The sequence below is a fragment of the Elephantulus edwardii genome, unplaced genomic scaffold (assembly GCF_000299155.1).
Source record: "Elephantulus edwardii isolate Elephantulus edwardi_28Jun2011 unplaced genomic scaffold, EleEdw1.0 scaffold00261, whole genome shotgun sequence".
Taxonomy (NCBI): domain Eukaryota; kingdom Metazoa; phylum Chordata; class Mammalia; order Macroscelidea; family Macroscelididae; genus Elephantulus; species Elephantulus edwardii.
In genome coordinates, this window is record NW_006400011.1 from 3,336,874 (window position 1) to 3,362,544 (window position 25,671).

The 25,671-nt window shown below is 46.4% G+C and overlaps 1 protein-coding gene across 1 annotated transcript in view; it reads right to left on the reverse strand.

Annotated features, from left to right (window-relative positions):
- Positions 1-8,850: 8,850 nt before the first annotated feature.
- The window catches only part of DHRS3 (dehydrogenase/reductase (SDR family) member 3), a 55,127-nt gene continuing 38,306 nt past the window's right edge, over positions 8,851-25,671 (reverse strand). Inside the window, exons 2-6 of the mRNA XM_006899561.1 lie at positions 23,619-23,762; positions 22,928-23,047; positions 22,366-22,604; positions 16,588-16,713; positions 8,851-9,336 (exon numbers count right to left, since the gene is read on the reverse strand). Coding sequence (XP_006899623.1) covers positions 9,252-9,336; positions 16,588-16,713; positions 22,366-22,604; positions 22,928-23,047; positions 23,619-23,762 — 714 coding nt within the window. The 3' untranslated portion in view covers positions 8,851-9,251. The remainder of the gene's footprint in view (positions 9,337-16,587; positions 16,714-22,365; positions 22,605-22,927; positions 23,048-23,618; positions 23,763-25,671) is intronic.

Below are 25,671 nucleotides of genomic sequence, written 5' to 3' on the forward strand. Positions count from 1 at the left end.
ATATCCCTAGTACCACAACCTCTTCTAAATCCAGCTTGCACATCTGGCATTTCTCTGTTGACATATTGTTCCAAACGTTTTTGGATAATTTTAAGCAAAAAAATGAATAATTTTTTTTTTAAAAAACCCATGCCTGTAATGTTTGATATTGCCAGCCCTTAAGTATGAAGACTCAGCTGGGCCTGATTCACACCATAGTCTTTTCAGTTACTTTCTATGCAGCTGAAAGTTGGACAATGAATAAGGATGACAGAAGAATCGATGTCTTTGAGTTATGGCATTGGAGAAAAGTACTGACTATCCCAGGGACTGCCAAGAGAACAAACAACTCTGCTTTGGAGAAAGCGCAACGAGGGTAGGACGCCCCTTGGAGGTAAGGATGGTGAAACTTTTTCTCACACAGTTTGGGCCTGTCCTCAGGAGGGGCTAGTCATTGGGAAAGGACATCATGCTTGGAAAGATGGAGGGTCAGCAAAGGAAAGGACGACCCCCAACAAGGCGATTGGCACAGTGATTGTCACAGGGGCTTGGAGTATGTCAGAGGTAATGAGGGTAGCACAGGATAAGGTCGGGTTCACAGCCATGTTCAGAGGGCGGCTGTGAGTAGTGGTCAACTGGATGGCACTTAACAACATAACGACATAGACAAGGAGGGGCCAGGGCGTATAGACCATAAGGAGTGTCGCTGCTGACCCAAAGGCACATCTCCAGCAGTGACTCCACGACAGAAAGACAGGCAGTGTCCTTCTGTATGATTGACAGGCTCGGAAATCTGACGGAGGAATCCTGGGTCAGAATAGATCAGACGGCAGGAAGCTCGAGCTTTTGAAAAAGAAAAATCAAATTTACAAAGCTATTGATAATAAAAGGTAATAATAATGGAAAAAATAAGTAAATAAATAATAGAGATTTTTTACTTATGTCAAAATGGACTTGCAACCACCTTGTGCGTCTGACAATTTATGTCAGAATGAAATTCCGCCGGCAGTGTATAAACCAGGTTATCACAACAAGAGGAGAGTTAGTCCCTGGGATCTGGAAATTTCTGGTGGTTAAGCTGAGAGAGAAAGTGCTACTGAGATAACGCGAATGAGCACACACAGTGGAAGCAGGAAAGCTACGTCCTCCACAGGGCAGCTCCTCACCGCAGTGGAGAATTATCTCCCATACACTGTCAATAGTGTTGTGGTTGAGAATCCCTGGTGTAGAAGACTAAATGTTTTCTAACAAGTGTTGGCTTTCCTCACTGAGTGGGCCCACTGGGAACCTGAGGGGAAAAGGAGGGAGGGTGGAACGTGTTGGGAAGAAGGTGAGTGCAGATGCTGGCTGCCACCATGGAGGCTCTATCTCTCTTCTTTCACACAGCGAGTATTTAAGGCATGCTCAGTCAGGCACTGTTCTAGGCTCGGTCAGGCACTGTTCTAGACGCTGAGTTAAGCTGGACAATGACTAACAATGATAGAAAAAGAATCGATGCCTTTGAGTTGTGGTGCTGGAGAAGAGTATTAAGCATACCATGAACTGCCAAGAGAACAATAGGTCTGTCCTGGAAATGGTGAAACCAGGTTTCTCCTTAGAGGCAAGGATTTTGAAGTTCTGTCTCCCATACTTTGGGCATGTTGCCAGGAGGGACCAGTCCTTGAAGGAGGATAGCATGCTTGGGAGGGTGCTGGGATGGTGCAGGAAAGGAAGACCCTGGATGAGATGGATTGACACAATTGACTGTGGCAATGGGATCAGGCATGTCAGAGACAGGTTGGCTCAGGAGAGGGCAAGGTTAGAGCTATTGTGCATAGGGTCGCTATGAGTTGTAGTGGACTTGATGGCATATAACAACAACAACTTTACTAACTAAGGGATGTTGAGAAGAGAGGGGGAAGAAAAGAGACCAAGGAAACAGTCTAAGCATACTCACTATCCTAATGATAAATAAACAGAATGTGGTGAATATAATGGACTCAGCATAAGAAGACCTGGAATCTCCTACAAGGTGGAAAACATTAAGTGAAAGATTCAAAACTCAGATTTACTGCCATGGAGTTGGTTTCAGCTCCCACTCATTGTAACCCTCCGTTGGGTTTCTGAGGCCGTAAATGGCAATGAGAGGAGACTGTCCATCTATTTCCTGCTGGTGGATTTGAACTGCCAGAGGTGTGCAGACTTTAGCAGTGAGACTCTTCAGGGCAGGGGCTCCCCTAAGAGAAAGAGGCATCACAGAAGATCACATATGGTATGAATCCACTTACATGAAATGTGCAGAAGGGCAGACCCAGAGAGACGAAAGTGTACTAACAGTTACTTAGGTTTAGGGGTGCGCACTTGTGGGGGAAAGGGGCACTCTGCTAACCCGAAGGCTCTTTGCACAATTCTGTAAGTATACTAATTGAATTAGGCACTTTAAATAGGCATTTAATGGTATGTAAATTACGTGTGAATTGTTGATTTTGCCAGGGAGCTCTGGTGGCTTAGTGGTAAGAAAATTTGTCGCAATCTCAAAGGCACATGGTTCGAATTCACTAGCTGCTCTATGGGAAAAAGATAAGCACTCTTCTCCTGTGCCTCGGAAAATCTGTTAGAGGGTCAGTTACTGGTCAACCTGCTGCTGCCGCTAGAACTCATGATGACCTCTTGTGCAACAGACTGAACCGTTGCCCTGTCCTGTGTCATCTAACGTCCTCCAGAATGTTCTAGAGAACCTTGTGACCACCCTGCCAGTCTGACTGGAGGTCTCCTGCACTCTGCTTGGCCCTCCACTTCACCAAACATGATGCCCTCCTGTAGTGACTGCCTCTTCCTGACGTGTACTGAGTAAGCAAGTCAGCCACCTCCTGTTGTGTCCTGGAGGCTTTTTCACGGACTACTTTTTGGAAGCAAGTTGTCAGGCCTTTCCTGCTAGTCTGACATATTCCAGAGGCTCTGTTGGATTTGTCCACCATGGATAATTCTGCTATTACTGGAAAGACTGGTGGCACAGCTTCCAGCAACATGCAGGCCACCACGCAGTGACAAACTGACTCCAAATAAACCCAACTCCACTGCTTTCCAGTCACATCGGACTCATGGAGATACTCCACTGAGTTTCTGAAGCTAAAAATCTTTAGGACAGGGGACTGCCCGGTTTTCCCCCATGCAGCTGTAGATGGCAGTGGGATCACCACCATCCTTTACAATTTCAGAGTAACTGGTAAACCACCAGGGCCCTTTAAATGGACAGCTATGTGGTGGTATATGTAAATAAAACTGATCTATATGTAATAATGATAATGACAAATGGTGAAGTGGAAAATGAATGAAATAAGCAAAAGGCTGGGTTGGGACAACCCAGGCTGCTGTTGAGGGTGGTGGTGGTGTGTGTGTGTGTTACTTCTGGGAGGTGCCCTGAGATGGGTCGTGGTGACTGGGATGGAGAAGAGGAAGACAGGCCCAGAGAAGAAACAAGTGTTTCCAGGCGAAGAGCCCCAGCTTGGAGGGCTCTGGCGTGTTTCCAGAAGGGAGAGGCAGCTTGCAAGCTGAGGAGTATGAGGCTGGAGAGGGCTGTGACCTGGTCACGCACACTGGTGAGCTTAGCGACCTGACGACCGAGCTCAAGACCCTGAAAACTAAAGCAGACATTACCTGACAGCTGTTCAAAGGCTGAAAAGCTGAGCATGCTTGTCAAGAGGAGATTGATTTGCAATGCGCACTTTCATTTTCTTCTTATGAGCAGCCTCGGAATCTCAGAGTGGCCTTTCTGCCACTCCCAGCAACACCTTCCTGGGAATGGCTGTTTATTCTCTTCCTGCACTACAGGGAGACTTGGGTGCAAAGGGCCTGCCTAGAGCCAGTGATGACAGAGATGCCAGAGAAAGAGCCTCTGGGTCGCTCTGTGCACTTAAGTATGGCAGTGGTTTTCTGGGGAGGCTGCTGAGGACAAGGGGTCTCTGGGTCAACAAGCAGACCCTCAGTTTATTAAATACAGAGTCCTTGTGTAAGGACAGGGTGTTCAGAGTGATGGGGGCATCACAATGGCTCCATGGCCCTCTTCTGTGTCACCTCCCGACTTGGCCTAACTGGAAGACTGTGTATAGATCTGTTTAGAAACATGGACCTCTGTGCTCTTAGCAAAGATCCAGCCCCCTGGGGAAAGCTCTCTTGACTATCTGAGGGGCCTCCTGAGAGGAAGAAGGTCTGGAAGCCAATCTCTCCTCAAATGACCCCCACGCATAGTTGTTCTCCACACATCTCAGCATGCGGACACCCAGAGTCCTTCACTTTGGATCCTCTACTGTTTTCCATCAGACTTGAACCTCCTCAGGGGCAGGCACTGACTCCTCCATCTGACTGGCACCTTCTCAGTGACAGGAACTGTCTCCCTTACCAGACTGGGGCCTCTCGAGAAGTGGGGACCGTCTTCTCCCATTAGACAGGGTACTTGGAGAGCTGACGAGAAGCTGTCAGCCCAGGAGATTTCTGTCCCAGGTACCTCCCAGTCATCACTTTGACCCAATGAGACCCCATTTCTCAGTGTTCCAGTTGCAGGAGCCAGGCTGGGTCACAGGTCTCCATTTCTGACCATGTCTTGGGCTGTATTGCCCATCCCTGGATGGGGCCTGGATCTGTGCCTCTCAGGATAGGGGTCCTGGTTCACTCTATCTTGGGTAGAGGAGGAACCCCAGGAGTGGCAGCTGGATCTTTTCCAGGGTCTTTACAGAGTGAGGAGGGCCTGTCCTGTCCCATTAGGGGGGCTGGGGTCAACCCCTCTTGCTTTTCTCCCACGGACCACACCAAAGGGCCTGAATTAGCTCTCCAGCTCAGTCTTCAGGCTCTCCACATGCCAAACTATGTGGGAGAGCCTAGAACAGGGCCTCCTGGGAATCGACCCAAGACTGTTCCCTCTGGTTCTCTTGGGAAAAGATCCAGAAGAAAACTGAAAAGACTCCCAGCCCCAGTGCTAGGGAGGGAATGGGGAGGACCTACCTGCCCACCATAGCCAAGACAGAGGTTCTGTTCCCAGTGACCCTGGGAAAGCAGCTGGGCCTGTCTGCTCTCAGGACCCCACCAGACCCCTAGGACTGGCACAGGGGTCCTGGCGAAGAGACCAAATCCAACTCCAAGAATTAAATTGTCTCCAAATAGTTGGTCAAGAGCCAGCTGGTGAGCACAGAAGCCCATTGCTTCCCAGCTAGCAGCAGCCAGGACTCTCCCGTCTTCCACCTCTGACCACCAGGCTGTGCCCATCCCCATCTCCAGGGAGAACCAGGAAGGGGGCTGGGACAGCCAAGGGAGAGATAGAGCCCAGTGGACTCACCACATTGTCCAGAGACACCCCAGTGGGGTGACAGGTTGTGGTGTTAAGGGTTTATTGTTCATAATCACATCCCTATCCACTAACTTACTTTGCCAGATGGATGGGAAGATGTAAATTAGCCTGTTCACCAGGGGGCTCGCTAGTCTCATCAGACCACAAGATTGACTAGTTTCAACATTAAATTGAGCAGATCCAGCAGCAGAATTGAAAGATCTTCCCCAACGGTCAAGAAACAAGAGAATGCAGCACGTGCTTCAGGCCGAGTCTTGCGCCAGCTAGATCTATGCCAGCAGCAGCCATGGCTGAAGCAGAGGACCAGAGACAACACGAGGTGAAGCTGACCTTGAGATTCCCACCCTCCCAAGTCAAAAGGAATCCTGCCAATTAAAGATCTTCTCCACTTATCAGGATGTTGCTTTTTGGTCCAGTTTTGAGGAAATTTTCCCCCATGTTTAAGTGCAGTCCATACTGAAGGCTTTGATCTTCTTCAGAGCTTTAAGTCCCCTTCCTTTTCCGTATGCAAGGCTGTTTCATCTACACAGCACTAATGTTATAACTAATGTGTTATAACTAATCTTGCTCCAATCCTGACCTTTTCATAGAATTCAACTCAAATTAATTGCTTAGCACACAGATTGAGGAAGGATGGTGAAAGGATGCAACCTTTCCTGATTTTTCACCACGCAGTATTCTATTGCTATTTGACCAATTGTCTATTCACCTATGTACAAATGCTAAATGAGTACAACTAAGTACCCTGGATTTCCCATTTTTTGCAATGGTAGCCATAATCTGCTATGATCTGCACAGCTGAATGCCTTTTCAAAGTCAGTAAAACATAGGTAAGTATCTTCCTGGTATGCTTTCCTTTCAGGCCAGACCCATTTGACACTAGCAGTGATATCCCTTGTTCCATGTCTCCTTTGCACCTCGTTTAATTTTTGACAGTTACTTGTGGAAATACTGTTGTGAACATTTTAAAATTATCTTCAGTAAGATTTTACTTCTTTGTGTTGGACAATTTCTGCATTCTGTTGGATCACCTCTGGAATGGACACAAATGTGGGATCTCTCCCAGTGGGTTAACTAGGTGTCTTCTAAATGTTTTGGCACAGGAGTGGGCCCTTCCAGCGTTGCATTTGCGTGGTGGACCATTTCGATCAGTATACCATCATTTCCTGGAGCCTTAGCGCTTCCTAATGATGCTTCCAGTGACCTTTGGACTTCTTCCTTCCACGGTTCTTGATCATATGCTGTACCTCTTGAAATGGTTGAACATCCATCAGTTCTTTTTAGCAGTGACCTTTGATATTCCTTCTTCATTGCTCCCGAGTCTGCTCAGACTCACAGTTGACCCTCCAGTGGGTTTCTCAGGTTGTGTTTTGCAAGGGAGGAAATTGCCCATCTCTCTCCTATGGAGCTGGCGATGGATTCAAATCAACAGAAAGCAGGGGCCACACTAAATTTTTTTCAAGAACAGATCAAAAGCCCTTTCTCCCAAGGAGCTGCTGGGTGAGTTTGAACTGCCAGCCTTTAAGTTACTAGTGATACTAGACATTACCAAAACCCTATGGACCTGACTCCCTACGAACCATGTCACCAGAGCTCCCAAGGTGTCCAGTAAGTAGTGGATATATTAATTTTGACAGTTTGGACTGGACACTTGCTGCATATCAACCAGAATGATGATTACTCAAACTCTGAATTGACTCACCTTCGTCCAATGTAACCTGGGAGGGTTCAGATTAAATGAATTTTGTGTGTAAGTCAAAGACTTCATGCAACCCTCAGGAAGGTTCTTGGTTGAATTAGTCAAGTAAACACAAGCGGCTTGTGACCTTCATCTCCCAGGAACCATCACTTGCCCCTCCTACCTTGCCTTGTCACCAACCTTCAGCTGTGGTGTGAACAGAGGCTCCTTAGATGACAATGCATTGCCCACCTCAGTCCCCACTCACAAGGTTGAGTTTGGTAAGCTTGATGCAGTAGGGGAGAACTCATACCCGATGAACCATGGGAGATCTCCGCACATGTGTAGTGGCTGTGATCTTTTCCAATGATCGAGCCCAAGTCAGTATCTTTCACCACTCCAGACCACCCCTTCTTTTCTATTTTAAGTCTATCCCTTCCGATAAAGTCTGACTGTGAGTTCTGGTACATCGTTTTAGCATTGGCTTTATTTTTATGGTCATTGTTTCTAGTCTTTCAATAGATTGGTCAAGCAGAATGTAGGCACCTTGCTGACCTGGCAACCATCAAGAATTTTGGCTTCTCAGTAGTATTTCTTCCTCAGCAACTAGATACTTGTGCTACCAACTTGAAGGCAAGCAGTTTGAATGCACTAGCTGCTTCAAGGGAGAAATATGGGCAATCTCCTGTGTGTTTTATAGCCTCTGAAAATACACCTAGAGGTCAGTTATGAGTTAGTTCTGACTTGATGTCAATGAGTGAGAAGGATGGGCATTCTCCTCCCGTGCGATTTACTGCCTCTGAAAACCTGCTATGGTCAGTTATGACTCAACGGTACACAACAACAACAAGCAATTGTTACATGCCACTAAGTCTAGGTCAACTCACAGGGATCCCACATGGCAGGGCAGAACTGCCTCATAAGGCTTTCTACACTAATGTGTGTGTGTGTGTGTGTGTGTGTGTGTGTACTGTTAAATAGGATCTGACTGGCACAGGAGAAGATTATCCCTCTTCCTCCATCAGAGAATCTGGTGGATTCGAACCGCTCACTTCCGGGATTGTGTGTGTGTGTGTGTGTGTGTGTGTGTGTGTGTGTGTGTGTTTGTACTGTTAAATCAGATCTGACTGGCACAGGAGGAGATTGTCCCTCTTTTTCCATCAGAGAATCTGGTGGATTCGAACCGCTCACTTCCGAGATTGTAGTACAGCTTCTTGCCACTAGGCTACTGGAGCTCGCCAGCTTTCTACACTACATTTTTTTCAAGAACAGATCAAAAGGCCTTTCTCCCAAGGAGCTGCTGGGTGAGTTTGAATTGCCAGCTTTTAAGTTACTGTGATACTAGACATTACCAAAACTCACCTCTGAGTTGATCGCTACTCGCAGGGACTTTTCTTTTCACTGGGTTTCTGAGTCTATACATCTTGATGGGAAGAGATTGACCAGCTCTCTCCTGGGAAGCAGCTAGGAGACTGGTAACGATGCCTTTCTGGTTAGCACTCTGCCACCTGAGCTCCTTCATCGGGTAAACAGTAAAGGCTGGTTCTGTTCTGCTGAGTTGGTCTGATGGTCAGTGGGACTCTGGTAGGGCTGACGAGTTCATGACGGTCATACTAGGGAGATAAGATGGGGATAAAATGGTCCATCGCCATGACCCATCCCCACGAGGGGCCTGGAGAGCCAGCCAGGAGCCGGGGTGCTCCCTCTGTGCCAGGTCCTGGCTCTCCCCTAACCTCTATCCCATTTCGCTCTCTCTCTGCTTCTAACGACCAGAACACTAAGGACTCATTCTCTCTCCAAACATGGGGCTCTCTGCTTGGAAGCGGTACCCTCATGGCTCCCACCCGGCTCGGGAGTTTGAAGAAAGAATTTGCAAAAGCCATTGCTCTTTATTTTTCATTCCTGCCGTTGAACCAGACTGTGCAAGCTGAGGATGAGTGGATTGTGGAGGTGAAAGAGGGGCCTCCAGGGACAGCCCTTCCTGCAAAAGTCTATACACACTGCTGAGGCTGATTAGACTTGAGAAGCAATTGAACAGTAAACTCTACTGGATTAGAAATGTACAAAAGTGTCCAGGCAGCTGGTTTCTTGCCTCCCATGAGGCCTGTGTAAAGGTCCTGGGGCTGGTCTGGGGAACATCCGGATGCTCCCTCTGGGCAGGCGCAGTCCTGGTCACCCAGTAGAAGTGTGCCAAGGGACAGGACAGTGGGTGGATGCCCACGCCGGGGTCCTTCAGCTGCCGCGGCTCCTCCAGTGCATCTCTGTGTCTTGCATCTATGTTCGCCCTTTAAAAGTGTTCATGCAGGTGTAAGTTCCTGAGAATCTGTGGATTTCCTCGAGGGCAGCCTGGGGGAGTATGCTGCGGAGTGGAAGGGAGGAAGGGAGATGGTCAGTAGGAGAGACAAGCGATCAGGGCCCGGGTGGCCACAGGAGACGAGGTAATGGAGCATGGAAGTCCCTGAGTGCTCCCCACACCCATCTCCTAGTCACACACCAGCTTTGCCCACAAGCCACCCCCAACCACTGTGGGGCGGAAGGGCTTTCAGGTAAGCTGCTTACCAGGTCAAGGGTGGTAGGAACAAACCCCCAAAGCCGCATTCTTAGCATTTTAGGGTCCCAAACAATGTCCATAATAAATCAACTCCAACTTCACTTACTCAACAAAAATTAAGTTATTAACAAAATAACAAAAATTAAGTATGTGGTATGTCAGCACAATTGGGGTCATCTCTTTCAGGAAATTTCCCCAGACATACTCCCCAAACTCCTCAGACTTCTGTTCTGCGTTCCCCACAACTGGTGTGTCGGAGTTCGTGAGACCAGCTCAGGACAGGGAAGGGTTCAGAGCTGCGGTACATAGGGTTACTATACATTGCAAGCGACTCAATGGCATATAAAAACAATAACATACTACAACAGGTTTGGAAGCAGGAGTGGCATCCACTTCCTAAATAACATGCCTCCGGAAACCCTATGAACTTTGATAAATGTCGACAGTTGTAGAGGGGCTCAGGCCTTTTGTTCATAGGGTCGCTATGAGTCACTCTTGACTCGAAGGCAAGCAACAACAAACACCCAGACTTCTGTTCTGTGTTCCCCACAGCTTCTGTACACCCCATCATGCCTGGTGTTGTCTTTGCCTATTTACCTGCCAGGTTGCCTATAGTACAGATATTTCAGCTCTGACCCTGAGCCTGGCGCTAGTATGTTTGACAGAAGAAACTGAAACCTATTCTCAGTGCCCTGGGAAAAACTCACTTTCAGTGGAATAATCTGGAAGTCCCCTGGGCAGGCTGACACTAGAGCTGAGCCTCTAAGAATTAGAGTAGGTGAGGAGGGAACACAGGGCTGAAAATGATAGGGTGTGGTCTCTGCTTCCTTTGGGAAAGTAGTGGAGACAGAAAATAGAGGTTGTGGTCTTATTGTGATGAATACTGAATGTTCTAGGTAAACTAGTGTTTTTATAGAATGTTCTGGGAAGAAAGTTAGACTGTCCTGGAAAGCTTCTAAAAAGCTTTCCTGACACGGAAGGTGAGAGTTGGGCTTCATGGGGGCATGTTCACCTCCCTGAGGGGGCAGCCGAGAAGAGCCTCAGAGCCACAGAACAGACTGAAGGTGGCTGGGAATGTGCAAACGCCCTGGGTACTCCCTCCCGGCTCTGCTGTGTGTCCAAGAAAGAGCTTTGAGTCTGGAGATGAAAGAACTGACTGAAGCCGTCTCCTCAGCGACCACGTTTCCTGTGCCTGCTGATGGCTAAAAAGGCTCCTGACTTTGTTCACCGCAGCCAGAGGGTATTGGCTTCCTGGTTGTTAACATCTGATAAAATCAGGAGCCAGCTCAGCACTCTGGTACTTCACTTCCTGACAAGGCCTTCCAGGTCAAAGGATTCCATCAGCCAGGAGCCAGGGTCTGTATATGGATGAAGGTTAAGAGGAGCCAAGAACCCAGGGTCACTCAGTGGCTCTTGGACAAAGCTTTCAAAGTGTAAATGGTTAATTTGCTTGGCTGCCAACCGCAAGTTGAGTCCACCCACAGACACCCAGAGAATAAAGGCCTGGTGACCTACTTCTGAAAAGTCACAGCCAGAGAAAACCCACGGAGTACAGTTCTACTCTGACACACGTAGGGCCGCCCTGACTGGGAGTGAACTCAATGACAAGTGTTCTTATATTTAAAAAATTCATGAAATGATGCTTACAAACACCTGTATGATCCCAGCAGTGTGGGGCTGGGATGAAAAGGGTTTGCTGCCCATCTTTTACAAAGTTTGAGAGATATGTGATGCTGGAAGAAGACCATCTCTGTAAAGCCAGCCTCTGAGGAAGTATGCCTGGAGGGCCCCACTTGGTCACATTTGAGCGAATCCTATCACAATGTTTCTGTGAATCCTGTCTTAATGCATCTCAAAGTGGTCTGGGAACCCTTTGGAGGTACCTGATGCTTTTCACAGATCTGTGATATCAAAATTGTCTTTATATACTGTTGTTGTTACCGTTGAGTTGCCTGCACCCATAGTGACCCTGTATACAGCAGTTCTGAAGCCTGCCCTGTCCTGAGCCAGTCTCACTGATTCTGACACATCAACTCCCATTGCCCTACTTTCCATAGTGATCCATCTTATCCAGGGTCTTCCTCTCCAGAGCTGTCCTTTCACCCTTCTAAGTATGATATCCTTCTTCAAGGATTGGTCGTTCCTGGCCACATGTCCAAAGCATGTGAGATGGAGCTTCAAAATCCTAGCTTCCAAGGAGAAACTTGGTTTCACCCTCTCTAAGACAGACCCATCTATTCTCTTGGTGGTCCATGGTATGTTCAAGACTCTTTTCCAGCATCACAGCTCAAAGGCATTGATTCTTCTTCTGTCATCCCAGTCATTGTCCAGCTTTCTGATGACTATCAAGTAATTGCAAAGACCATGACCTTGATTAGGTTCACCTTAGTCTCTAGACATCATTGCTTTTCAGCACTCTGGAGAGGTCTCTGACAGCAGATTTTCCCAATGCAATTCATCTTTTGATTTCCGGACTGCTGGTGCCAAGAGAGTTGATTGTGGAGCCTTTATAGACAACTAAATAATTTTTCTCCTTTCCCCCTCTCATGCTCTCAATCGTGTGCAGTGGGGTTTCCTAGAGGGTACATGATACATAACACCACAATGGGCTAAAATCCAATGGAGATACAGAATCAGTGGTCTTCATGAAGCCAGGCAACAAAGATATTTTAAAAAATGTAAAACACTCTTCTCACTACATTTATTTTCTTTTGGAAAATATCCTTATCTTTCATTCCAGAACTACCAAATGCCTGTTAAATCCACACAGGGCTGGTTTGTCATGCTGTGGGTGACTTTTGTGTTACCATGATGTTAGAAACTATACTGGTATTTCAAGTACCAGCTACATCACCCATGGTGGAAAGGTTTCGGTGAAGCTACCAGACTAAGAGGGACTAGGAAGAAGAGTTTGGGGATCCACTTCTGAAAATACTGGCCAGTGAAGGCTTTATGAAGAGTGGCAGAACACAGTCTGACATAGTACTAGAGGATAAGCCACCCAGGTTGGAAGGTACTGAAAACACCTCTGGGGAAGAGATGCTTCCTGAGGTAGAGTCCACCTTAATGATACGGCTCAAGGAAAGCTTTCAGGACCTGGCTGTGGGACACAATTCAAGAAGAAACAGCTGCAAACATCCTTTACTAATGTTGTTATGTACAACTGAATCAGAACTGACTCATAGCTGACCTTTCTGTAGGTTTTCAGAGGCTGTAAATCACACAGAAAGAGACTGTCCCTCAGGGCCACTGATAGACTTGACCCATCTGCCTTCTGATTGGCTGCACAACTCCTTACTCACTCACGAGGTCACCAGAGCTCCCTCCATTAAAAGTCGGAATGTATGAAAATGAATCTAGTTGTCAAGAATGTGACGGAAAGCATAACGATTGATAGCCGAGGCATACGTGAGTTGAAGTGGGCTGGTATTGGTCATTTGGTCTTTTATGCTGGGAATATTAAACTGAAGAGGAATGGCATGGCATCCATTGTCAAAAAAGAACATTTCAAGATCTATCCTCAGACAAAATGCTGTTGGGGATAATATCTATAAGGTTACAAGGAAGACCCAATGAATATGACCTATTCAAATTTACTCACCAACCACTAATGTCAAATATGAAGGAGTTGAAGATTTTTACCAACTCAGACCGTCTGATAATGTTCTGCTGCTTTTCTTAGGGTTTTCAAGGATCTATTATTTAAGAAGGGTGCTCGGGAGTTTCCTCATCTATCAGAAGTTGCATTGTTAATCCAAAAGTGGTGCCTTTCTAGGGTTCGAATCTACCAATGGCTCCATGAAAGAAAGCTACCTACCTGGCCAATTGACCGGAAGAGATTCATATTTTTGTCCATTCCACAGAGAGATAATCCAACAGAATGTAGACTTTACCAAACAGCACCACTATTATCACATGCCAGGAAACCTTTTTGCCCCAAATAAGTAAGAAATAGTTGCAGTAGCACATGGACAGGAAACTGCCAGCAATTCAGGATGGATTCAGAAATGGCCATGGAATGAGGGTGTGGCTACTGATGCCAGATGAAGCTTGACTGAAAGCAGAGAATAGCAGAAAGATGCTTCTCTTTGTTTTATTAACTACACAAAGGCAATTTATTGTACAGATCCTAACAAATTATGGTCAACATTCCAAAGACTAGGAATTCCAGAATGCTTAATTGTGCTCACAGGCTGTTATTGGGTCAGAACAAGAGGATACTTTCTGTATGGTTTCAAACCAGGAGAGACGTGTGTCAGGATTGTATTCTTTTAAGACACTTATTAAATATATGTATGCTGAGCACATAATCTAAGACGCTGGCTTTTATTAGGAAGACCACTGCATCAGGATTAGATGGAGGCTTGGTAACAACCTGCAGTGTACAGATGACATACCCTTGCTTGCTGAAAGCAAAGAAGCATTTACTGATGCACATCCAAGACTACTGACTTCACTATGGAATATACTCAACATAAAGATGACAGAAGTCCCCGCAAGTGGACCAATAAGCAACATCATCATAAATGGACATGAAGTTGTTGAAGATTTCATTTCACTTGGATCCACAATCAATGTCCAGGAAATCAAACAACATATTGCACTGAGCAAATCTACTGTCTAAAAAAAGACATCTTTAAAATGTTGAAAGGCTAATATGTCACTATGAGAACTAAAACGTTCTTGATCCAAGCCATAGCATTTTCAGTCCCTTTATATGCATGGAAACGTGGACGACGAATAAAGAAGACTGTAGAAAAATAAAGGTATCTGAATTATGGTGTTGGTGAAGAATGTTGAATGTACCATGATTGCTAGAAGAATGAAACCTGCTTTGAGAGAAGGACAGTCAGAGTGTTCCTTAGAAGTGAAGATGCCAACACTTTGTTTCATATGTTGGACATGCCATGCCAGGAAGGACCAGTCCCTAGAACATCCTGCTCAGAAAAGGAGAAGGTCAGAGAAAAAGAAGACAACCTTCAGTGAGATGGTTTAACACAGTGGCTGCATCAGTGAACTCAACGTGGCAGTGAAATGACTGTGATGGTGGTGCAGGATCAGGGAGGGCTTCATTCTGTTGGTGAGAGTCAGAACCGATTTGACAGCACCTAGCAACAACAACTTGCTATGCATCTGAGAGCTGGACAGTGAAGGAGGATGACAGATGAAGAACTGAGGCCTTTGTGGTGTTAGAAAAGAATACTGAACATCCCATGCACGGCCAAAAGAACAAACAAGTATGTCTTGGAGAGGGTGAAGCTGGAGTGCTCTTTGAAGGCAAGAACGATGGGGCTTTGCCTCACATACTTTGATTGTGATCAAAGGGGCATGTTGATAGGAGGAGCTATTCTTTGGAGAAGAACATGATGCTGGAAAGGGTGGAGGGTTGGCAAAGAAGAGAAAGACCCTAGCCTAGATCAAGTGGATTGACATGGTGACTGTTACAATGGGCTCTACAGGTGTCAAGAAGTGTGAGGAAGGCACAAGATAGGACCGAATTCAGATCTGATATTGATAGGGTCACTATGAGTCGTACTAAACTTAATATCACCTAACAACAACAACTAAACTTCAGAGACACTGATCCCAACATAAGGAACTACCATCAGCTGATGTGTTTGAAATGACAGAAGCCATGGAAGCTTCATATATAAGTTATTAGATGGAGGGCTGGTGAAAGGGAGATAGATGTGAAGGGAGGGGGTAGAAGTGGATGGATATCCTGTGGGATGGTGAAGCAGGAAATAAGTGCGTAAAGGTGCATGTGAGAAAGGCAGGGACAACACTGACACACTAAAGTTAACTTCGCAATAAGGGATATACCTTTAACTTGCTGGTCTGTCTAATACTTCTCTTAATCTGAACGTTCACATTGAGACAGACTAGGAAGAAGGATTGGCCATCCACTTCTGAAACAGCAGGCCTCTGAAAACCCTATGTACAACTGCAGAGGGTCAAGGACTGCAGCCTACAATATGGATTGAGGCTCAATGTCAAGAAGACAAAGATTCTCACCACTGGACCAATTGGCAGCATCAGGATGGATGGTGAAGAGATTGAGATTGTACACAGCTTTAGTTTGCTTGGCTCCATAGTCAACAGTCTTGGCACCAGCAGCCAGGAAATTAAAAGGCGCATTGCCATGGGAAAGTCTGCTGTTAGGGACCTCTCCAAAGTGCTGAAGAGCAGTGGTGTCTCTCTGGAGACTAAGGTGCGTCTGATACAGGTTATGGTCTTCGCAATCACCTGTTATGCATCAGAGAGTTGGACAATGACCAAGGAGGATAGAAGGAGAACTGATGCCTTTGAGCTGTGGTGCTGGAGAAGAGTACTGAGAATACCATGGACTGCTAGGAAAACAAACAGATTTGTCCTGGAGAGGGTTAAACCGGGTGGCTCCTTGGAGGCAAGGATTCTGAGGCTCCGTCTAACTTACTTTGGACATGTAGTGAGGAGAGACCGGTCCTTAGAGAGGGACATCATGCTTGGGAGGGTGGAGGGACGGCGCAGGAGAGGAAGGCCCTCTATGAGGTGGATTGATTCAGTGACTGGGATAATTGGGATGGGAGTGTCAGAGACAGTGCGATTGGCACAGGACAGAGCGGAGTTTAGGGCTGTTGTACATAGGGTCGCTATGAGTTGCAGGCGACTCGACGGCACATAACAACAACAACAACAACAACAACAACATATTAACATGTAACAAGCTTGCTGTACATAAACGTTTCTTAACATAAATAAATATCTAGATAATTACAAAATTTTCATCAGCTTTAATTTTTAACACAGTAATTGGTGATAGATTAAGAATCACATAAGCAAAGACACTTAGTGCTTCTCAATAATGTTTTAAGACTGTATAAAGCTTGAGAACTGCTGCCCTAGAGTAAGGAGAGTGAATCCATGGCAGACATGCCTCCACCCTTTGTTCTCATGCCCATAGCAGACATGACTAATCAACCACATGCATACTTTCACTCCATTTGTTCTCACTTGTCCCCCAAGTGAAATGATCTCCACGAACTGGTCCCAGCACTTTCTCACCAACCTCACACCTACCTTTTCAAGATTATGAGGGCATGCATTGTCCAGGGGAGCAGGAGGAGGGCCTGGTTGAGCTGCACAGCTTCCACCGTCCTCCGGGCCACCGTCTCTGGCTTTAGGGGTGGGAAGAGGTTGGGAAACCTAAAACAGGAAGAGACACGGAGGTTTTTGCTAGAGAAGACAGCTCTTCACCTGGAAGCCTCATTTTGCTCCCCGGCCTGGGTCATCCTGTGGCTTCTGTTTGGAATATATCCCACATCCCCAACCTTGTCAGCAGCCCTGTTCTCTCCTTTTCACCCAGCAGACCTCAGCACCCATCAGTGGAGGCTCTTAGCCTCATTAGGGATCATTTCTAGACAATCAAAAGACTTCCCGCCCACCCTGGGTCCATTCCCAGAAATACCTATGAGGGCTCATCTCAATTCGACTGTGACGCTGTCCTGATCCCTCAGAGCTCCCAACACCTAGGATTAAACCCAGACTCCACCCCTGCAATCTGGCCCCTGCCTATTCTTGTAACTCTCCCCCTATTCTACTCCCCCTGCTCCAGCCATACTAGCCAATCCTTCTGCTCGTCACCTTAAGCTTATTCTGCTTCTACTGGCTGTCCCCTCTGCTTGGATCATTCCTCCCAGCTCTTCCTCAAAGAGGTGTCTCAGCTCTGTCCACCCAAAGTGGCCTCTGCTCACTCCTTGACTATATTAACATCTAGAAGGGCTGTGTCTGTTTGTGTCCTTGTTAATGATTATCTTCTGCCCCCAGACTATGCGACTTTCATGGGGACAGGAGGACACCTGGTTTCTTCCCCCTTATGTTATATCCCTATCATCTAGCATCATGTCCAACACATAATAGGTGCTCAAGAAACACTTGCTAAATGGGGAACACTGAACAACTTCTAATTCCCTCAGTGTGTCTTGCTTATCTTCCTGGATGGCAGGGCTCAACATGGAACACCCTTTTCTGCTTGGCTTGCTTATTCATTCATTCATTAATCATTCATTCATTACAAAGTGTTTTTCACAGACTTGGCAAATGAGTGAATATCTGAACAAGAAAACATCAAAGGATTCTCAGTCCCTGTTCAGAGGCATCTGTCCTGTAACCTGTACAGGGGGAAGCTGGAGGCCCCTCACGTAGCCTCAGCCCCCTAACTGTCAGAACTTGGCTAAGTGCTCAACATTATCCTCTCCAATTTACAGATGAGAAGCCTGAGGCTTGGTTAAGTCGATAGGACATCAGGTGCTCAAATCAGACCAGCACAGAGTCCCAGGCCAGTGTTCTGCTGCCCACTGCCCTCACTGGCAATTGTGGCCAACCCTCCTGACCCTGGGTGCAGGCTGGTGCTCTGTCCCCAGTCCCCCATAGGGCTTGTGGTCTGTTCCAGCACCAGGAAGACTAAAGGTGATGAGTCACCAGGTCTGAAGTTACTTCTGAGCCATGAGCTGCTCTCAGGTCCCTAGCATGGGCTTGGCCTCTGAGAGCCCACCGATCCCTGACAAGATCCCACCCTGCCCCTGCTTCCTGAGCCTTCATGATGGGGCTTCCCAGGGCCCACATCCTGCAATCAGGAAGGGCTCGCTGCCTGGGTGCCGCCGAGATGAACGTACAGATGCAGCTCACTGATTCTGGAATCCTACAGATACGCTGACAGTCTGGATTCTCCACTAGGTCTGCTCTTGGGTGAAGGGAAGACCAAGCTGCATAGGATTGGGGGGTGGTGCCTTTTGCTAAGATTCTAACAGGAGACTCTAATAGCACAGTTCTAATTGGGTCGCTTTTTTTTTCTGAGATAGGTGGATGGATGGCAGCACAAATGAATGGAAAAAAGAATGGGTTCTATTTCCTGCTCAGTCACCTTTTGGTCATGTGGCCTTGGGCAAATAACACCGCTATCTAGGAGCCTCAGTATCCTCATCTATAAAATGGAGATAGTAGCTTTCTCAAGGGTTTGCAGGAAGAAGTAGACATCACAGCATTTGTAAAGTGCCTGGTGACGGGAACTTAGAAGGAGCTCAATCATTCACTTGTTCACTCTTTTCTGTTGAGTTGCAGCCTCCTCACAGTCAACCCTCCAGCAGGTTGGAGGCTATAAATTGCATGGGAGGAGGTTGCCTACCTTTCTTCTGCAGAGCCACTGGTGGATTCGAACCAGAGAAGCGCTGGCTGCCTCTGGATCAGCAGTGCAACTCTCCATGGCCACCAGAGCTCCCTTAATCAACCATTTCAAAGCAGCTGTACCCACCAGCAGGACCACTCTTGTTGGGAAAGCCATGGATTTGTCCTGCACATCTGTCTTCCACCCTTGACCACAGGAAGCTGCTAAGGATGAGTGGGGAGGAAATACTTTCACTCCTTCCAGCCCCAGGGAATGAGATTTAGTGAAGCCCTCACTGTGTATTTACTACTCTCTCTGTGGGGCCCTTGAAGGTCACTGCGTATAGTCCCAGGTTAACGAAGTCACTGGACATGTGCGCTGTTCTCCGAGCACATGCTAGTCAATTCACAACGGCTACTCACCTACCCAGCCCAACCACTCTATGGACTACGAGACACTATTTTAATTTGCTTTTTTTATGCATGGGGAAACTGAGGCCCCAAAAAGTTAAATGATTTGCTCATGGTATTGAGGAAAAAAGATTAGTCTGGGAACCTTGTGCACGTAGGGGAGAGAAAACGGTGCTAAAATATGCAATGGAAGTCCGAGTGGGAAGTCCTAACTGTGACAGTGCTTGCTGCTGTTGTTACGTGCCTCAGAGTTAGAATCAATCATAACTGACCTTCCAGTGAGTTTTCAGAGGCTGCGAATCACACAGGAGGAGGCTGTCCATCCTTCTCCGCTGGAGCAGCTGGTTGATTTGAACCGCCTGCCTTTTGATTGGCAGTGCAATTCCTTACTACTAAGCCACTTTAGCTGCATGTCTGTGCTTTGTTGCTATTGCTGTGTACTGTCGAGTTAAAACTGACTCACAGCTGACTCTTTAGAGGCAGTAAACTGTATAACAGTTGATTGCCTATCCTTCTCCCACTGAGCTGCTGGTGAATTTCAACTTGGGTTTATAGCACAATTCCTGGCCACTAGGCCACCAGAGCTCCCTGTCTTTGAGCACCCAAATAAAACCAGGGCTTGCTGCAGATGCATGTCCATCTAATAGGTCTTTATTGAGTACCATCTGGATGGCTGGATGAAAACAAACCTATCAAGCTGCCTGTCAGGAAAATGCCAACACGGAACATTGATAGTCCTTATTCAATCTCCCCCCTAAATTCATCATTTATCTTCACTTTCACATAAATTTGTTAGAATATGTCCCTCTGCTGATAAACTCTGCAGATCCCTCCTGCTCAGAAAATGAGTAACATAAGCTCTTAGGAAGGTGTTTGGCGCTAGTGAGAATAACAAGAGCAATGGTTGTTTACTGCGCATCTAGAATGTCCTGCTGTGTGCACTGCTTACATTAATCACTTCCGATTCTCCCAGGAATCCTATGTCTTAAACATTATTTCGACCATTTTAGTAGGTGAGCAAAGTAAAGCTTCAAGGTAACAAAACCAGTCCAAGGTTTCACAACTGAAGAAGAAGTGAGGTATGACTCAAAACCAGGTATTTCTGATTTTCAACCACCAAAACCACACCGCTCCTCTTAATAAGAAGAGAGGTGTATGGTGTGGTTACCGGCTGACACTGCATTACTAATTGCCTGTCTCATTGAACCCTCTTCACAGACTCACTCCTGTACACACTATTCTTACCCTCAGTTTTGAAAAGGGAAATTGAAGTAAATACTTTAGAAAGTACATCTATTACTAGCACTTATACTGCAGTATAAAAAGCAAGAGAAAGTTAATTCTTGGACAAATGCTCTATTTTCATTTATTTGTGACCTTAGGACCCTTCATGAGGACACATAATTACAACACCATCAGTTGATACAGTTGGTATTTTTGCTAGATGCCATTGAGTCAATTTGAACTCACAGAGATGTACAACAGAGAAAACCCCCTGCCCTATCTGACATCAGTACTGTGTGCCAAATACTGTGCTAAGAGTTGGTATACGTGCTTGATTAAGAATGCAGACATTCTCATCTCCTCATTTCACAGATAAGCAAGTGAAGCCAGCATGGTAACTGCTTTTGCCTCACGACCCACGGTAAATGATAGGTACAGGGCTGAGTCTTCACCGTAGGTGTCTGGCTCCAAAGTATGTTTTGTACTCTCCTGGTCCACATTCTTGGTTGGTACAAAGACATGCTAATTTAACGGATTTATTTTTGCTAGGCCCTGTCAAGTCACTATGACTCAGTGACCCTCTGAACAACAGACGGGAACCTTGCCCTATCCTGGCCATCATCACAACGTCCTCCATGCTCAAGCCCATTGTGGTAGCCACTGTGACAATCCATCTCACTGAGGGTCTTCCTTTACCTTCACTAACCCTCCACCTTCCCAGCACGATGTCTTCTTCCAAGGACTGGCCCTTCCTGATAACATGCTCCAAGAATGGGAGAGATGGTGTTTCACCAGCCTGGCCTCTAAGAGGCGCCCTGTTGTACTTCCTCCAAGACAGACTTATTTGTTCTTTCGGCAGTCCACTGTATTCAATACTCTCCAGCAACAGCAAAGCTATTAACTGATCTGAGGAAAAGATTACTCAGGGTTTGGTATCTCTTGAAATTGAGGTATGATTTGTGTATGTAAATGTTAAGTGTATCACTCAATTTTTACCTATGCAACCACCACCCAGGATCAAGAATAAAGCACATTTCTAAAAGCCTATTCTCACCCTCTGTTGTTGTTGTCGTTGTTAGGTATCATAAAACCAATGCTGACTCATACAATTCTACGCACAACAGACTGGAACCCTGCCCAATCCCTAGGCTCTCCTCACACTTTCTGCTGTGCTCAAGGCCACTGTCGAAGTCACTTTCAATGCACCTTGAGGGTCTTCCTCTCCTTTGCTGACCCTCTAAGCATAATATCTTTTCCTAAAGACTGGCACCTCCAAATAATATGCCCAGAGTATGTGAGAGAAAGCCTCACCATCCTTAACTGTAAGGAGTCAAGGGTGATACTTTCTATCACCGTTGTCTGGCTGCAGTATACAGCCCTACATAGTCCTACTGTAGAATTCAAGCTAAATGCACTCTTTTGTCTCTTTTTTCCCTGCACAGCTCATGTGTCAGTAGTTTGTTATCTTTTACTATTGTATGGTATTCCATTGTGCACAAACAGTATTGGCATTTTTTACAAGTTTCCTGAATTGGAAAGCAGTGCCCTCAATGGCCATGACACCCCATCGCCATGTGGTTGGATAATCAGATAAGAAGCTTTGGGTCGCTTGTGGGAGTCCATGGGTGGTTCAAATAGCTAATGTGCTTGTCTACTAACTGGAAGGTTGGATGTTTGAGTTCACCCAGAAGTCCTTGGAAGAAAGCCCTCATGACCTAATTGTAATAGTTGGATAGGAAGCTTTTGGGTCTCTTGTGGGAGTCCACGGGTGGTACAAATAGCTAATGTGCTTGTCTGCTAACTGGAAGGTTGGATGTTTTATTTTACCCAGAAGACCTTGGAATAAAGCCCTCATGATCTAATTGCAAAACAGTTCTTGGAAATCCCATAGAGGGCAATTCTATTCTCATACACATGGGGTTCATCACACATCAGAGCTGACTCCACATCAATTAGTTCAGGTGGCTTTATATTTTAGCTCTCACTGTGTCTAAGAAGTCTCTTCAGCAATCTAGTTAAGTGGGTGGCCTAGGCTCAGGGAAGGACCCCTCAGTCACTGACCTGACCCTCATGCCCTGGAACATCTCGGTGCTGGTGTGGAAGGGCAGCACGGTGGTTGCACTGACACCTGGACAGTCCAGCAGCCCCAGAGTCAGGCTCTCCATGAAGGCGAAGGCCGAGGCTTTGGATGTGCAGTAGTCGATGGCACCGGGGATGGCGGAGAGCGCCAGCACGGAGTTGAGGCACACGATGTGGCCGTTCTGCAGCTCCAGCATGCGTGGCAGGAAGGCCTTGGTGGTCTAAGAGTGGAGGGGGAGGTCGGTAGGGAGCCACAGCTTCCAATAACCCATGTCCTCAGGGAGGACAGACCACCCTGGACACCAGAGCTCCTCCAGAGATTTTTACTTCCTTGGGGGTGGGAGGAGAGGCTTTCTGCTGCAGGAGCCTGAGCTCTGATTCAGAAGGTCACTCCACGTGCCTGGCCACCTTGTCCTTGGACATCTTTGCTCTGGAAAGCCTCTCCCTCCTCCCCCTTGCTCAGGCTCCCTGGAGGCATGTGGGGCCTGGTGGGACCAGGTCCCTGTCACGCCCAGGGCTGGCTCTGGCACAGGGTGTCCCTTACCCAGAACTGGCCCAGCGTGTTGATGTGCTGGGACTTGAGGAGGGCATCGTCATCACTGTCCATCAGGCTCTTCCCATGGACCACGGCAGCATTGTTCACCAGGATGGTGATGTCACCGACCTGGGGGGGGAGACAGAACCACGGGGTTGTTGGGACTCCAGTCCAGGGATGGGGACTGGCCCCGGGGCCTCAAGCCCACCTTGCTGTTCTGAGTGTTACTTCTGATTTGTAAGATGAGGTTGAAAACCATACCAGAGTGGTTCTGAGGGTGAGAAATACTTTATGGCATATCACAGGCCTGGCATTTGGACATTTACCTTAAGTGAGGTTACATGTAAACAGCAGGCACCAGGTGCTAGATACTTACAGGCTGGTTTTGGTTAAATAAGTAGCTAGAGTGAGGACAAGGTTTGTCCCAAAGGGCATTAGAACATTTGCTGCAGTGTCTAAAAAAGAGCCTCATACTATCTATCTACACCTCTAATGGAAGAACAGACAATCAGGGTAAATAATCAATCCGCACTCCTAATCCCTACACTCCAAGATCCATACAGTCAGCCAGGGTCTCTTCATGGAAGAGATCCCACACACACCTTGGACAAAGTATTCTTTGTTCCTTGCAAAACTCTCTCGAGCTACCTGAGAATGTTATCTTTGCCTGGCAGTGCCCATGATCAACTAAGCCACTCACCTTCTCCCGGACAGCTTTGGCCGTCTGGTATACCTCCTCCCGGTTGCCCACATCACAGATGAAGTAGTGGCACTCTGTGCCCATCTGCCGAATCTCCTCCGTTGTCTCCTTCAGGCATTTCTCTGTCCTGCCCCATAGAACAATCTAGAAGACAGCACCCAATAGGTGAGCATTAAGAAAGTCACTGTACTACAGTGATCATCAGCGGACTCCATATTTAAAGTCATTTCTCCGAAGACTAACCTCCCTGAGTCCATCCAAATATCAAACAGGCAAGACAAATGAGCAATACCATTTTCCAAAGGCTCGTAGCCCATTCTGAAGTGAACTAACAGTCCCATGTACGCTTCTAATCAGTCACTTTCCAAGTCTTTCTTATCATCCCTTCCAAGAGGATACCCACTGCCTGACAAACTCCAGTTATCACATGAGGTTGGAAATAACACAGCTCTGTACAATATCCCAGAGTCCTCTCATGTGTGAACCATCTGGCCTGCTCACTAATGACGTTCAGGGCCAGGTTCATTAACACCAGTCCATTAGTGTGGGCAAGAAAGATCTGACTGTAAAGTGCAGACACCCCACAGAGTACTGTATCTAGTTTCAGTCATACTTTAAATGAAGCCTCAAAGAGAGGCGTTCAGGCTCCAAGGAGAAAAGTACCACACTCTACAAAGCAGGTATAAACACAAGGCGCAATATGCCAAGAGAGGCTCTTATCAGGACCAGTTAAGGGATTTTTAAAGGGTTTGAGCACATTTGTGAATAGTTAGCTCATAAAAGGCTCAGAATAAAAGACTAATACCCTACATTGATCTAAAGGAAGATGGCACATCTTTCTTTGGTTTTGGAAAAGTCGAATTTGGCAATAGAACTCAGGGTTTGATGACTGGAGTCTCAAAATGTTCTTAGCCCAGAGCAGGGAATGCTGGGAGACGCTCACCAACTTTGCTCAGAAAGACAAAGTTACGGGAAGTGCTGAAAGGCTCCTGAGGGATGGGTCCAGTGAGTTTCTACTCCTCCCCCCTTTTTTGCGTTTTTTTTTTTCTTTTTTAAAAAAATAATGACTGAAATGTCTTATTTAAAACATAAAACCCAAGTGGAAAGCCCAATGAGGAGAGGCCAGGGAAAAATGAGGAAATATATATGTCCAACTCTGTAGTGGTTTCTTACTTGAAAAGCAAACAGTGAGAGCAAAAAGGCTATTTTGGGAATTTAAACATTTTAAATTGGGGGTTAGAGATGGTGGCTCAGATCACAAGAGCCAAAGAATCCACACGATTTCCGTATTTTGTTCTGTGACATTGTACAAGTCGTTGCTAGTGACAACAGTTCATCAATTGTTTATCTTGAAATCTCAGAACCTCCCTCCCTAAGCAGAAAGGGTACAAATCCATTTAGTTGGCTGGACACATGGATGTGCTGGCGGTTTCCACGGATTTTTAAGAAACAAAACATTAATTACAGCTTTTAGAACAGTTTGAAAATATTTTAAAAACAAAATGAAAATATAAATAACCCCTAAAACATATGTGTGAGAGCCCAGTCGTGAACGTCATTTCGTTGAACCACCTTATCTTCTTTTAATTGAAGTCTTAAAATACAGGAAGGATTTTTACGAGCAAAGATCCCATCAGTTGTTTTCCATGACCACAGAAGCCCATCAAGGGTAAAAGGACTAAAATTAGACAGCTTCCTGAGGAGACTAGCTTGTCTGTTGAAGCAGCAGCAGTCTTAGAATATGTTTCTCCTGGGAAAGATGGGATGATCCAGTTTATGGAGAAGTAGAAAAGCAAACACCTAATAATAAAAGGAAACTGAGTGTAAATAGCCACCCCCCTCCACAACAAACACCAGTCCACAATGCTTTGTCAGTTTGTTGTGCTGCAGTAACTTACTCTGGCTGTGATGCTGGAAGTTAATGCCACTGGTTTTTCAAATACCAGGAGAGTCATCAGTGATAGGCCGAGTTCAGAAGAGCTTACAGAATAAGACAGACCAGGAAGGAGGGTTTCTGAAAACCTGTGCACTTGAACGAACGTCTTAGGAAGGG